General features: G+C 42.7%; 1 protein-coding gene across 1 annotated transcript in view; it reads left to right on the top strand.

Moving 5' to 3' along the window:
- The first annotated feature begins 461 nt into the window (after window positions 1-461).
- LOC113249757 (cytochrome P450 3A12-like) overlaps window positions 462-14,463 on the top strand; it is a 35,918-nt gene continuing 21,916 nt past the window's right edge. The window contains exons 1-4 of the mRNA XM_048224738.2: window positions 462-728; window positions 4,697-4,790; window positions 6,681-6,733; window positions 8,995-9,094. Coding sequence (XP_048080695.1) covers window positions 658-728; window positions 4,697-4,790; window positions 6,681-6,733; window positions 8,995-9,094 — 318 coding nt within the window. The 5' untranslated portion in view covers window positions 462-657. The remainder of the gene's footprint in view (window positions 729-4,696; window positions 4,791-6,680; window positions 6,734-8,994; window positions 9,095-14,463) is intronic.

The raw sequence follows: 14,463 nt of genomic DNA, 5'->3' as shown, positions 1-14,463 counted from the left end.
TTCACCCTTGAGAAGCTCGCTATCTCAGGCTAATAGGTGTGGAGACCAACAATGGGGCTAGAGGGTGGAGAGGACAATAATAGAACTAGTGCTGGGGGGACAGAAATTTCCCAGAGGAGGAAGTGGTTGTTTATAGGTGTTCAAGGAGGCTGGTGAGGGAAGACCCTAACACAGGGGATTGTGTTGGAGCTGGGTTTGAAGGATGAGTAGGTTCCTTCTAAGGGGCACAGGGGCATTTCCAGGCAGAGGAAGCTTCATGGGTAAAGATGTGCAGACCGAGCTTGTTTGAAGGACTTCATGTATTTAAAGGTAGAGGCAGCCATGGTGACAAGGGCAAGTTAGAGATTTAAGGACAGCGACTGCCTGAGGTTCTGTAACCTTTGAGATTACCGATAACTTGACCGAGTTGTTTATTGATTTTGGACAGAATATGAACTCAAAAGTCAATCTGGGAGTGTCCACAATGCTTTGTCAGCATTGCTGGCTGAGGGACACCTGCTAGTGACTGCAGTCCAGCCGCACCCCCTTTTCTGTATATACGTCCCAGCCTCAGTGAATCACCACTGGTGGGAAGGGAAGCTCCGCAGACACAGGCCAGCAAGGACCAGCACACACTGCTGAACAACAGTAGAGGAGATTCACAGGGAGAAAGTGGCCATGGACCTGATTCCAAGCTTTTCCATGGAAACCTGGCTTCTCCTGGCTACCAGCCTGGTGCTCCTCTATCTGTGAGTAACTGTCCAGGCTCATTGCCTCTGGAACCCTGGACTTCGGTTGCTAATCAGCCCCCGCCCCCCTTTCCTTGTCTGTTTTGAGGATCGAAAGAGTTAACAAAGGGCATGTTGCTTAAGTGTTGGTTGCTTCAAGCATTCTAGGAACACATAAAGGGTTATTACTGACCTCACCAGATCTGCTGATCTGCTGAAGCCGCTACACCTCAACACCCATTTCTGTAGCTGGGAGGTAGAGTGGCATTTTTGCTCCTAGGGATCATCTTCTGCTTGACTACCAGCTGGGACCTAGACTAATCAAGCAGAATTCAGCAGAGGCAGAGAAATCAACAGGCCCCAGTGCTCTGGGGTCCTCACCCCCTTCTCAAGCTGTGGGCATTCTGGAGACAGACGGAATGGCTTGGGTCTTTGTCTCATTATCTTCACCTTCTGGTCTGTGTCCGCTGCAGGAGACGTGTAGAAGGACTGGGACTGTGTCTCTCAGGTGGTCTTGCTCCCCTCCCTCTACCACCAGGCATCATGTACTCAAGACACCCGGTGCACCCAGACTCCCAGAGGGGCTGGAGATGCCTTGCCTTCCTCTCCTGACTGGCTCTCCCATCTTTTCTCTGTCCCTCTCCTAGCCATCGTCCAACCCTGTAATATGCAGAACTCCTTACTCCTAAGTGAGCATCTTTAGAGCTGAGGAGACTTGACAGATTTCTTAATATTTTATTCATTTCATCTTTTCTTTCCAGTCTCTGGGAGGGGTAGCATTAGTATAGAGATTTCTTTACCCATGGTATGAAATCTGCCAGTAGCCACAAAGACAGATCGTGAAAGCCAATTTGGATTTTATTTTATTTTATTTTTAATAATTTTTCTTTTGTTATATTAGTCACCATACAGTACATCCCCAGTTTTTGATGCAATGTTCCATGATTTATTATTTGCATATAACACCCAGTGCCCCATGCAATATGTGCCCTCCTTAATGCCCATCACCAATTCCAATTTGGATTTTAAATACGTTTTTGCCTTTATGTTACACTACAATAGAAAGAATCGAACCATCTAGTAGAGGAATTCCTTTCAGTGGTGGGATTCCCGGCACCGTGGAGCAGGTTGGGAAAGGACTTAGTTTCACAGCGTGGGTAGGGACAGACCCTCCATGTCACATTTGACCTCTGTCTCAATTTCACTTTAAGTGTAGATTATAATGGGGACATGAACATAGAACACGGGGATGTCATTTTCATTTTCTGAGAGAAAGGTTAGGAATGTTGGGTATTGTGGCAACACATTTTCTGTGTGATGACATTTAAGAGTAATTGATGTGGTTTAATTTCATTCTATTTAATAATAGGTTTTCTACTGAGATAAGACTATTTCCAACATGTTCTTTCTTTCTTTTTTTTTTCTTTTGTTTTTAAGATATTATTTATTTATTTGACAGAGAGAGAGAGACAGCGAGAGAGGGGACACAAGCAGGGACAGAGGGAGAGGGAGAAGCAGGCTCCTTGCTGAGCAGGGAGCCTGATGCAGGGCTCAATCCCAGGACCTTTGACCAGAGCCAAAGGCAGATGCTTAACGACTAAGCCCCCCAGGCGCCCCCCAGAGTGTTCTCTGAGCAATACAACAGGGCTGTTTGTTAGCTTTTGACTATAAAGGTACATAGATAACCTCAGCCTTCTAGAGTAATGTTGGCAATATGAATTTGATGTACCCATACATACTTCTATGACATAGATTGTGTATTTTTTAAATACATGGGCCCAGCAGATTATTTTAATCTCTCAGCACAGGTGAGTAGTGAGACTGTGAGCCAGTACTGATGTGAGAAGCATTCAGATAGGACTGGGGTTGGAGTGGGAGAATATTCCTCCCTCAGAGCAGACCTCCGAGAGATACTCCTTGATCCTGGTCCTACAGAAGTTCGTCACAGGACTGCAGGGTTAGCATCTCATCTGCTAGAAGCCAGGGGACAGGACCACCATGTAAGCCACACTGTGTAGTCTGTCTGGTAGTGGGGCTGTCACTGGATATTGTCACCACCAGGCAGACAACCGTGTAGAATGAGAAGACACTGGTGTAGCCAAGAGTCAGTAGCTGTGGACAGTGCCCTCTGCATGCAATGCAATGTAATGGCAATAAAAGTGAGTAGCTTTATTTTTAGCCCCTTCAGTTGTACCAGCAGCAGCATGACTTTACCAAGAAGAGGGAAGCTGGAAAGAATCAGAAAAATTCACCCAGCCCACCCTGTGCCTTCTTATGGAGCCATGTGAGTTTAGACACTAAACCAGATATTTCCTTGGGACCAGTGTTGCTGACACATTCACTCACTTGCTTGGCCTCACTTGGGAGTTCATGGAGCTCGTCAAATATTTAGAAACAGGAAGTGAGTTGTTGTGGTGGTGATGGCGAGGAAGGGAGGTGGGACTAACCAAGGCCACCCCCAGCTTCTGGCATTTGGGACTCATGTGTGCAACTGTTCTGGAGGTAGCATCCAGACACTCAGCTGGGTCTTGCTAGGGCCCTCTGCTGGTCCCTCAATACATGTCTGTTCGTGCAATTTTGTGAGTTTATTTGACTATATAATAATATAAGATTTGCCGGATTTACAGAATATTTGGAAACTGTACTGTGTTAAAGGTTAGACTCCAGAGATGAGGAGACAAGGTCTTCATTCCGTTCTATGGAACATTTTATCATTACTCATTTTATGTTGCATAACATGTATTCTGCTGTCAACTGGAGGTATCTGGACTTTGGAAGGCCCCCTATCTGTTAGCTGAAAGCCTTGTGGGGCATGTGACCATTTCTACCTAGCATCCTTTTCTACCATACTTTCCTAATTTGCCTCTTTGGCGTTAGCCTTGTAGGCCTAGCAAGTTCATGGTTAAAATGGTTTCTGGCGGCTCCTTCCCTCAGCCTGTCTTCTTCCTCCACTCTGCCATCTCTCAGCAACACCTAAGTGGAAGGCTTGCAAGGATGCAGTTGTGGGTTTGCACACGAGACCCATGAGATGATTGCAAGCAGGCCCGCCATAGGGAGCACCACCCATAAAGGGTCTGAGACAGTTGATGCGCAGAGGCAGTAAACGAACTGCTTGGTGAGTGACCATCTTGAACAAAATGAGTGTACCTGACGCTGTGCTGAGCAGGTGAGTGTCACAGGTTGAAGGACCAGATGCCATGAGGGGAAGAATGGTCTGGAAATGGATTGTTTCCTTACTGATTCTTTTATATGGTATCACTTAGGGGTCAGTCCCCCTTCTCTGCAGCTCAAGAGAACCAGTGTGCCTGACAACAGAGACTTGGGTGGAGCTGAAAGCATCTCACTTTTCAATGAGGCCAGTGGAGCCTTGGACACAGTTTTCATTGTACAGAAATAAGAACCCTGTCGTTGCTCAAACCCTCCCTATGAAGATAGATATAAGAAGGACCACAGCCCACAAGGAACAGGGCCTACAAGGAAGGAAACACACAAGTCTCTGAGCAGACCATCTGAACATTTTCGTTCTAAGCTGTCAGTAACCTTCAGCTCTTGAGTGGATGCAATTAAGCCAAATCTCTTCATCAGAGGAGAGAAACAATCTTTCCTCTTTCCACCTAGAATGAGAATCTCCAAAATCATGGATGAGTCATTTACTAAATAGGCATGAGTGAATTTCCTGGAAGAAATAAGCATGACCCTTTTAGGAGCACTCAAGTGTGGAAACACTTATCAAGTCTTCACTTTAGGTTTGGGACCATGAAGATTTCAGCTGCTCTTAGTGAAGCATCATGACGTTTTGTGGGGCTCACAGTGGAGGTGGGAAAGGAGATGATGAGTGAATGTAATTATTGCTGTTGGAATTGCTGTTATTATTTCTGGCCGACATGTTACCTCCCTCCCTTGCCTGTCCCAGTTCTGCGTCCGTGACCAGGCAGCCCCAGCACCTATCCCACCATCCCTGTGACCTGGTTTTCTCTTTCACTTTATAGATACGGGACCTACACACATGGACTTTTTAAGAAGCTGGGAATTCCTGGGCCAACACCTCTGCCTTTTGTGGGAACCATTCTGGCCTACCGAAACGTGAGTATTGTTTGAGCTCCCTCTTTCGCTTCTTATGGCTGTCAATCCCAGCTTAGTTTCATCGTAAAAAGGCTTCTCCTTGGGAGAAGTGCTTAGGTTTCAGACTTTCCAGAAATCATGTCACAGGCCCCACCCAGCACATAGCCAGGTCGACCCCAGGGCTCTATCGTCAGCTGTTAGGAGCCTCAGGGTTTGCCTCAGTGGGCAGCCCAGCTCTCTGGCTGCTTCAATCCAGGGCTTGATGTTCTAGCAGCGAGAAGAGGCTTTTGTTTCTGGCAGGTGTGGATTCCCAGGAAGGCATCATCATATTCAGTTTTAGGAGAAGAGCATCAAGGGGATCCACACCAGTGGTCCATTAAGCTGTGTATGCTAGAGTCAGACTTTTCTGTCACAGTACGAGCTCTGGGTAGCCTTTTGTTTTGCTGGATAGCTCTGGAACTTCAGTTTATTGGGCAGCCCAACTTCACCTTGGGAATGTGCACGTACTGGAATTCTGTCAAGCATTGCCACCCCCCTGCAGTTATTTCCAAGCTGTACCTCACCCGTTGCTAATGGCGCCGTGTCTTGGGATTTGAGAGGTTGCCCCAGAGCTCTCTGCTTTCCTTCTCTACCCTCATTGCAGGCACCTTCTAGGTGAGTTGAGCAGGGAGGGAGCTTTGCTGACGGGAGGTGGTGCTTGTCTATCGACTTCAGATTTTAATCTTCGATTGAGTTCTGTGTATGTGTGTGTTGTTTTACGCATAAAGCTAGAACCACTCATACGAAATCACTAGAAAAGAGATGCTTTGACAAAATTATGAAGAAATTAATGTACTGAATGGAACGTACTAGTGGACACACAGACTGATGGAGATGGAGCCGTTGTGGCTCATCCAGCTCTGATGGCTTGTCCGAGGCCCGGCCCCTGGACAGAAGGTTAGGAGCTCACAGCAGAAGGCCGCAGGCAGAGTCTCACGTGCAGGCTGCTCTCTGCTGTGGAGTTCCTTTCCCCCAGACCTGAGGCTTGTTTCTCAGATCCCACTGCTCCCTGCTGAGACCCTCGGTGCCCAGTTACCACCTACGAACTTCCTGGACTTTTTCTCTCTGAAAAAGCACTAATTTCCTTTCCACTTTTCCTTAATACCAGCACCCCAAGATCCACATCTCTGGGACCCTGTGTTGCATGGTTAGAACATCAGAATCACAGCTGAAACTTAGGGACGGGACGTTTTGTTGTTTTTTTCTTAAGTGACAAAAGTGAAAACTCTTATCAGGTATTTTAATTTGTTCTGCCCTTTGTGGAATGGTGGCATGGTCCCCTCCTTCTGTGTTGGCTGGGTGACTGGGAGGCAGAATCCACCTTGTCTTTCATTCACTCATCTCTCACTTTCTCACTCAAGAAACATGTGTTAGAGTTATGTAAATTTGCTAGACTAAAAGAGGTCACTGGTGTCTTAATATCCTAAATCCACTGGAATTCTAGTAGGGCTCCTGAGATCAATGACCAGGATGCTGACTGGGGGTTTAGAGGGTTCAGGACACACTGACTCCCTCAGCTACAGTTTCCCACGTGGCCCTGAGGTAATAATTCACAGGGTTCTGAGATTTAGAGACAACACATGCACAGGCCAAACACGCCAGTAATACCAAGGTTATGTAGTCTTCACAGACGGGGTAAGTTGTTCAGTATCTATAACACGTGCAGAAAATTCAAGAGGGACTTGAATTTCTCCATTTCAATATCCTCTTGTTTTCTCTCCTTTCCAAAAAGACACCTGCGAATAAGAGCTTCCCTGTCACTGCCAGTGAGAGGTAGTAAGCTGCACTTCATGCATCTGAGTCATTTTTGTCCCTGTGGGAGATAGGGCTCAGCACATTTAGATTAGTAATCTGTTTTGTTTCTTCTTGCAGGGTATTACTGTTTTTGACGAGAAATGTTTTAGAAAGTATGGAAGAATGTGGGGGTGAGTATTCTGGAAACTTCTATTGGATAGGCTTATTACGATGAAGCTCCCGTGGTGTGATCAGTCTCAGTCGAGAGCCCCTTGGGATGAAGCCTGCTGTAGTAAAGCTTCTGGAACCTCTGCTTCCTGGGATCCCCTGCATCACCAGGTGTGCAAGTCCAAGTGTGAATCAGGCCTGGAGAGATACAGTGTGGTGCTGGGATGCTCACAGCCAGGATTTTCTCTCCCTGCACCTCTTTATCTTCTCTGGTCACGTCCTCAGAAACTGTAGGGCTCTGAGTGGCATGGGCCATATGCAACGTGATGGCACAGAAGGAACCCAGATCTCTGGATCACCACTGGTTCAGCTCCACTGTCCCTTCCCACATTCAGTACTAGTCAGCTCTGGGTGGAGGCAGTGTTACATCGTGGGCCCCAGTTCTGACCTTAGTACATGGTTCTCATGCTTGGCTGTGGGTAGGAACCATGTGGGAGAGCTTGTTAAAAATACAGATTCTTGAGCCCCATCTGCCGGTAACACTGGATCTGGAGGTTGGAGGGCGGGGGGTCTCAGGAATCTCAGTTTGACTGTAGTGGAAGCTGTATTAGGGCCATGTGAGATCATGAATATATACAGTAACCAAAAGCACTGTCCCTTGTCCACCCAGGTGTTTTTGAACAAACAGGATGGGACGAGGGAAATCATCCAAGAAATATGATCAGGCTGCTGGGAGAGTAGACCTGAGTGCCACCTCAGTAACTTCTATCACTGCTTCAACACTACGTGTACATGACTCCCACTGAAACACACTGAGTTTTAGAATACTGTTTGGCTACTGTTTGAATAAGTCAAGCAGAGAAAGACAATTAGCATATGGTTTCACTCATGTATGGAACATAAGAAATAGCAGGAAGATCGGTAGGAGAAGAAAGGGAAGAAGAAAGGGGGGGTAAACAGAAGGGGGAATGAACCATGAGAGACTATGGACTCTGGGAAACAAACTGAGGGCTTCAGAAGGGAGGAGGGTGGGGGATGGGATAGGCCAGTGATGGGTAGTAAGGACGGCAGGTACTGCATGGTGCACTGGGTGTTATATGCAAGTAATGAATCATGGAACTTTACATCAAAAACTAGGGATGTACTGTATGGTGACTAACATAATATAATAAAAATTTGCTATAAAAAAAAAGAATACTGTTTGGAGATGGGTAGCATTTAGTGTAGTGTTCTCATCCATTTTTAGGTGTGACCACAAAACCATTTGAAATTCCCCTATGACATCAAAGAAAAAATAGAGGCCTTGTGTGAATCTTTCCTTTTGTTCTAGTACATGCAAATGATTTATAGAGGAAACAAAATAAAATACTTATTTACGGTATAATTAAGCTTAAAGTAAACCTCATGCTGGTTACAGACTCCCATTAACAGGCCACAATGACAGTCAAGTCAGGCTAGATAGGGATGGATCACATATAAAGAGTCAGCTTTGTGTGAGACATGTGCAAAAGTGGGCTTGCCCTGCTGCTCCGGGATGTCACATGAAGCCCAAGGAACCCACACCTGGGACCCACATATAAGAATAAATATAAGTAATAAAAAGGAAATATATCTAAAATGAGTTATATATATTTTTCTATATTTCTTTTTCTCTTTTGTTGCAAATTTTTCAGACTTAATGCTATCAAGGACCTCTCTCACTATTAAGAATAATATTTCTTTTCAAATGTAACTGGGAAGCATATTTTAGTAAATAGGCAAAGAAATAATTCATAATTTTGCCATCACTTTTGAGCATTCCAAGTCTTTTCATTTGCAGACATATGTTACATATGTGTGATCAGTGTATGCACACTTTTCATCTAATATTTTCTCCTATGCCTTTCATGTGTTTGATATACCTTCAAAATTATAATTTTTAGTGACTGGGTGGGTGGACTCTCCATTATTTTTTTTATTCCTAGATAATTTACTTGCATTCAGTTATTTACCTCCCTAACTTCCTTCTTGTTAATATAGATAAATTATTGGAAATATTTGACATACTTCTAAAATATTTGAAGCATTTTTCAACAAACAAAAAATTATGGAGAATACTCCAGGAAATACCCACGTACACATGGGTACGTTCTCATGTTTTTTATTAGTGTTCTCATGTTTTTCCTAACCATGATCTCAGAGAATGGATTAGGTACCATCAGGATAGAAGTCTGGACTTCCAGGCGTGGCTGCAGCTGCAGAAACTGTTGTGTTAAGTGTAATCAGCTCTGTTTTCCCCACACAGGTTATATGATGGGCGACAGCCTGTGTTGGCTATCACGGATCCAGACATGATCAAAACAGTACTAGTGAAGGAATGTTATTCTGTCTTCACAAACCGACGGGTAGGCATGAATTCATTTTAAATTTACATAGTTATTTATAAAACTTTTATTTCAAAATAAGAGTAAATTCACAGGAAGTTTTCACAGGAGGTCCCATGTCATGTAACCTTCAAGCTGTTTCCTCTAAGGTAATATCTTGCTTACCTATAGTAGAGTGTCCGAGCCCAGTTTGACATTAGATTTCAACAGTTTTATATGCACTCATGTGTGTGTGTGTGTGTGTGTGTGTGTGTGTGTGTGTGTGTGTGTTGTTCTCTGAACATTTACCTTACATGTAGATTTGTGTATCCACCCTCCCAGTCACGTTACAGGGCTGTTCCATCACCAAAAGTCTCTCTCTTCCTAACCTTTTATAGGCAGGGTGTGTAGCTTGTCTCTTCGTTGTCTCAGGGTCTTCAGCAGAGCACACATTTTTTTTTATATATGGCCAGTTTATCCTTTTATCCTTTTATGGGTTGTGACTTTGGCATCAAGTTTGAAAAATCTTCACTTGGCCCTAAGTCCCTAGGATTTTCTCCAAGTATTTAATTTTTTGTTTTATATTTAAGTATATAGTTTTATGTTTTATATTTATAATGTAAATCTTATATAGTGTTATGTTTCACACTTAAGTCTGCGATCCATCTTGTGTCAATGTTTAGCGTTGATTGTGAGGTGTGAAGTGTAGGTCAAGGATCTTTGTTTTTGGCCTATGGATGTCTAATTGCTCCAGCACCATTTGTGAAAAGGCTATACTTCCTCCACTGAATTGGTTTTGTACCAGTATCAAAATTGAGTTGGACCTATTTGTGAGTGTCTGTTTCTCATTCTCTGTTCTTTTCATTGATCTCTGTATCTCTCCCTCTACCAATGCCAGGCTCTCTTGATTATTATAGCCACATAGTAAGTCTCCGCATCATGAACACTGATTGTTCCCATTTTATTTTTTTTTGGGAATTGATGTAGGTATTTTAGGTCTTTTGCTTTTCCACACAAATTAGAATTAGCTTATCTATGTTTACATAATATTTGCCGCCTTCTTTTTTTATAGTAATATTTTATTATTATATTATGTTACTCACCATACAGTACATCCCTGATTTTCCATGTAAAGTTCAATGATTCATTAGTTGTGTATAACACCCAGTGCACCATGCAATACGTGCCCTCCTTACTACCCATCACCAGCCTATCCCATTCCCCTCCCCCCTCCCCTGTGAAGCTCTCAGTTTGTTTCTCAGAGTCCATAGTCTCTCATGCTTCATTCCCCCTTCTGATTACCCCCCCTTTCTTTATCCCTTTCTTCTCCTACCGATCTTCCTAGTTGTTATTTTCCATAGATGAGAGAAACCATATGATAATTGTCTTTCTCTGCTTGACTTATTTCACTTAGCATTATCTCCTCCAGTGCCGTCCATGTTGCAGCAAATATTGAGAAATCGTTCTTTTCGATAGCTGAGTAATATTCCATTGTATATATGGACCACATCTTCTAAATTCAGTCATCTGTTGAAGGGCATCTCAGCTCCTTCCACAATTTAGCTATTGTGGACAATGCTGCTATGAACATTGGGATGCATATGGCCCTTCTCTTCACTACGTCTGTATCTTTGGGGTAGATACCCAGTAGTGCAATGGCTGGATCATAGGGTAGCTCAATTTTTAACTTTTTAAGGGACCTCCACACTGTTTTCCAGAGTGGCTGTACCAACTTGCATTCCCACCAACAATGTAGGAGGGATCCCCTTTCTTCACATCCTCTCCAACATTTGTTGTTTCTTGCCTTGTCAATTTTTGCCATTCTAACTGGCATAAGGTGGTATCTTAGTGTGGTTTTAATTTGAATTTCCCTGATGGCTAATGATTTTGGACATTTTTTCATGTGTCTGTTAGCCATTTGTATGTCTTCATTGGAAAAGTGTCTGTTCATATCTTCTGCCCATTTTATGATTTGTTTATTTGTTTCTCGCATATTGAGTTTGAGAAGTTCTTTGTAGATCATGGATAACAGTCTTTTATCTGTAGTGTCATTTGCAAATATCTTCTCCCATTCCGTGGGCTGCCTCTTAGTTTTTCTGACTGTTTCCTTGGCTGTGCAGAAGCTTTTTATCTTGATGAAGTCCCACAAGTTCATTTTATCTTTTGTTTCTCTTGCCTTTGGAGATGTGTCATGAGGAAGGTTGCTTTGGCCGATGTCGTATAGGTTGCTGCCTATGTTCTCCTGTAGGATTTTGATGGATTCCTGTCTCACATGGAGGTCTTTCATCCATTTGGAGTTTATCTTTGTGTATGGTGTGAGAGAGTGGTCAAGTTTCATTCTTTTGCATGTAGCTGTCCAATTTTCCCAGCACCATTTATTGAAGAGGCTGTCTTTTTTCCACCAGATGTTTTTTCTTGCTTTGTCAGAGATTAGTTGCCCAAAGAGCCGAGGGTCCATTTCTGGGTTCTCTATTCTGTTCCATTGGTCTATGTGTCTGTTTTTGTGCCAGTACCATGCTGTCTTTGTGATCACAGCTTTGTAGTACAGCTTGAAATCTGGCATAGTGATGCCCCCAGCTGTGTTTTTCCTTTTCAAAAATTCCTTGGCGATTCGGGGTCTTTTCTGGTTCCACACAAATTTAAGGGCTGTTTGTTCCAGTTCTTTGAAAAATGTCATTGGTAGTTTGATCGGGATAGCATTGAAAGTGTAGATTGCTCTGGGTAGCATGGACATTTTAACTATGTTAATTCTTCCGTTCCATGAGCATGGAATATTTTTCCATCTTTTGGTGTCTTCTTCAATGTCTGTCAAGAGTGATTTGTAGTTTCTAGAATATAGATCCTTTATGTCTCTGGTTGAGTTAATTCCAAGATAACATATGATTTTTGGTGCTATTGTAAATGGGATGGATTCCCTAATTTCTCTTTCTTCAGTCTCATTGTTCGTGTATAGAAATGCAACTGATTTCTGAGCATTGATATTGTATCCCGCCACATTACTGAATTGCTCTATAACTTCTAATAGTTTGGGAGTGGATTCTTTTGGGTTTTCCATATAGAGTATCATGTCATCTGCGAAGAGAGACAGTTCTACTTCTTTACCGATTTGGATACCTTTGATCCCTTTTTGTCGTCTGATTGCTGTTGCAAGGACTTCTAGTACTATGTTGAATAATAGTGTGAAAGTGGGCATCCTTGTCATGTTCCTGATCTTAAGGGAAAGGCTCCCAGCTTTTTCCCATTGAGAATGATATTTGCTGTAGGCTTTTCATAGATGGTTTCTATGAGATTGAGGAATGTAGCCTCTATCCCTACACTCTGAAGGTTTTTAATCAGGAAAGGATGCTGTATTTTGTCAAATGCTTTTTCTGCATCAATTGAGAGGATCATATGATTTTTGAATTTTTCTTTCTGGATAAAATCCAAGACACTGATCGATTTGGGAATGTTGAACCACCCTTGCATCCCAGGTATGAATCCCACTTGGTCATGATGGATAATCCTTTTAATGTACTGTTGGATTCTATTAGCCAGGATCTTGTTGAGGATTTTGGCGTCCATATTCACTAGGGAAATCGGTCTGTAATTCTCCTTTTTGATGGGGTCTTTGCCTGGTTTGGGGATCAAGGTAATATCGGCCTCATAGAAGGAGTTTGGTAGCTTTCCTTCTGTTTCTATTTTTTGAAATAGCTTTAGGGGAATAGGTATTATTTCTTCTTTGAATGTTTGGTAGTATTCCCCAGGAAAACTGTCGGGCCTGGAGTTTTGTTTTTTGGAAGGTGGTTTATCACTGACTCAATCTCTTCATAATTAATTGGCTTGTTTAAAAAATCAATTTCTTCCTGTTTCAGTCTTGGTAGTTTATAGGTTTCCAGGAAGGCCTCCATCTCTTCAGATTGCTTAATTTATTGGCATAAAGCTGTTGATAAAAGTTTCTAATAATCCTTCCAATTTCATTGGTGTTGGTTGTGACCTCTACCTTTTCATTCATAATTTTATTAATTTGGGTCCTTTCTCTATTCTTTTGAATAAGTCTTGCCAGTGGTCTGTCAATTTTATTGATTCTCTCAAAAAACCAGCTTCTAGTTCTGTTGATCTGCTCTACTGTACTCCTGGTTTCTAATTCATTGATTTCTGCTCTAATCATGGTCAACTGCTTCCTCGTGCGTGGATTAGGCTTGTCCCTCTGTTGCTGTTCCAGCTTCTTGAGGTGAGAATATAAAAACTGCATTTTAGATTTTTCTATTCTTTTGAGTGAGGCTTGGATGGCTACGTATTTCCCCCTTAGGACTGCCTTTGCGGTATCCCATAGGTTTTGGACCGTTGTGTTTTCATTCTCGTTGGTCTCCATAAATTGTTTAAATTGATTTTTGATTTCCTGGTTTTCGAGTCATTCCTGAGGAGGATGGTTCTTAGTCTCCAAGTGTTTGAGTTTCTTCCAAATTTTTCCTTGTGGTTGAATTCCAATTTCAAAGCGTTGTGGTCTGAGAATATGCAGGGAATAATTTCAGTCTTTTGGTGTTGGTTGAGACCTGTTTTGTGACCCAGAACATGGTCTATTCATGAGAATGTTCCATGGGCATTAGAATAGAATGAGTATTCTTTGGTTCTGGAGTGTAGTGTTTATATATATCTATGAGGTCAAAATGGTCGAGTATGGCATTCAAAGCCCTTGTTTCTTTGTCGATTTTCTGCATGGGTGCTCTGTCTATTTCTGATAGTGGAGTATTGAGGTCCCTACTATTAACGTATTTTTATCTATATGTCTCTTTATTCTGGTTAAGAGTTGGCTTGTGTATCTTGCTGCTCCCCCGTTGGGGGCATATATATTTATAATTGTCATATCCACTTGTTGGGTACATCCTTTAAGAATAATATAGTGTCCTTCTGTGTCTCTAACTATAGTCTTTAGTTTAAAATCCAATCTGTCTGATATGAGAATTGCTACCCCAGCTTTCTTTTGAGGTCCATTGGCGTGAAAGATGGTATTCCATCCCTTTACTTTCAGCCTGAATGTATCTTTAGGTTCAAAATGAGTCTTTTGTAGACAGCAAATGGATGGGTCATGTCTTTTTATCCAATCTGCATCCGTGTGGCATTGTATGGGAGCATTTAGGCCATTTACATTGAGACTGATTATTGAGAGATGATTTTAATGATGCCATGTTGCCAGTAAAGTCTTTGTTTCTATCGATTGTGACTTTCTGTTCTGTATCACTCTTGGGGCCTTTTTACTTTTAGAACCCCCCTTAATATCTCCTGTAGGGCTGGTTTCGTGGTTACGAAATTCGTCAATGACTGGCGATTCTGGAAGGTCTTTATTTCTCCATCAATTCTGAATGACAGCCTTGTTGGATAAAGGATCCTTGGCTGCGTGTTTTTCTCTGAAAGAGCTTTAAAAATGCCCCCCC

The sequence above is a fragment of the Ursus arctos genome, unplaced genomic scaffold, assembly GCF_023065955.2.
Source record: "Ursus arctos isolate Adak ecotype North America unplaced genomic scaffold, UrsArc2.0 scaffold_2, whole genome shotgun sequence".
Classification (NCBI taxonomy): domain Eukaryota; kingdom Metazoa; phylum Chordata; class Mammalia; order Carnivora; family Ursidae; genus Ursus; species Ursus arctos.
The sequence above is the reverse complement of the archived record's forward strand: the minus strand, read 5'-3'. Positions and strand labels throughout refer to the sequence as shown.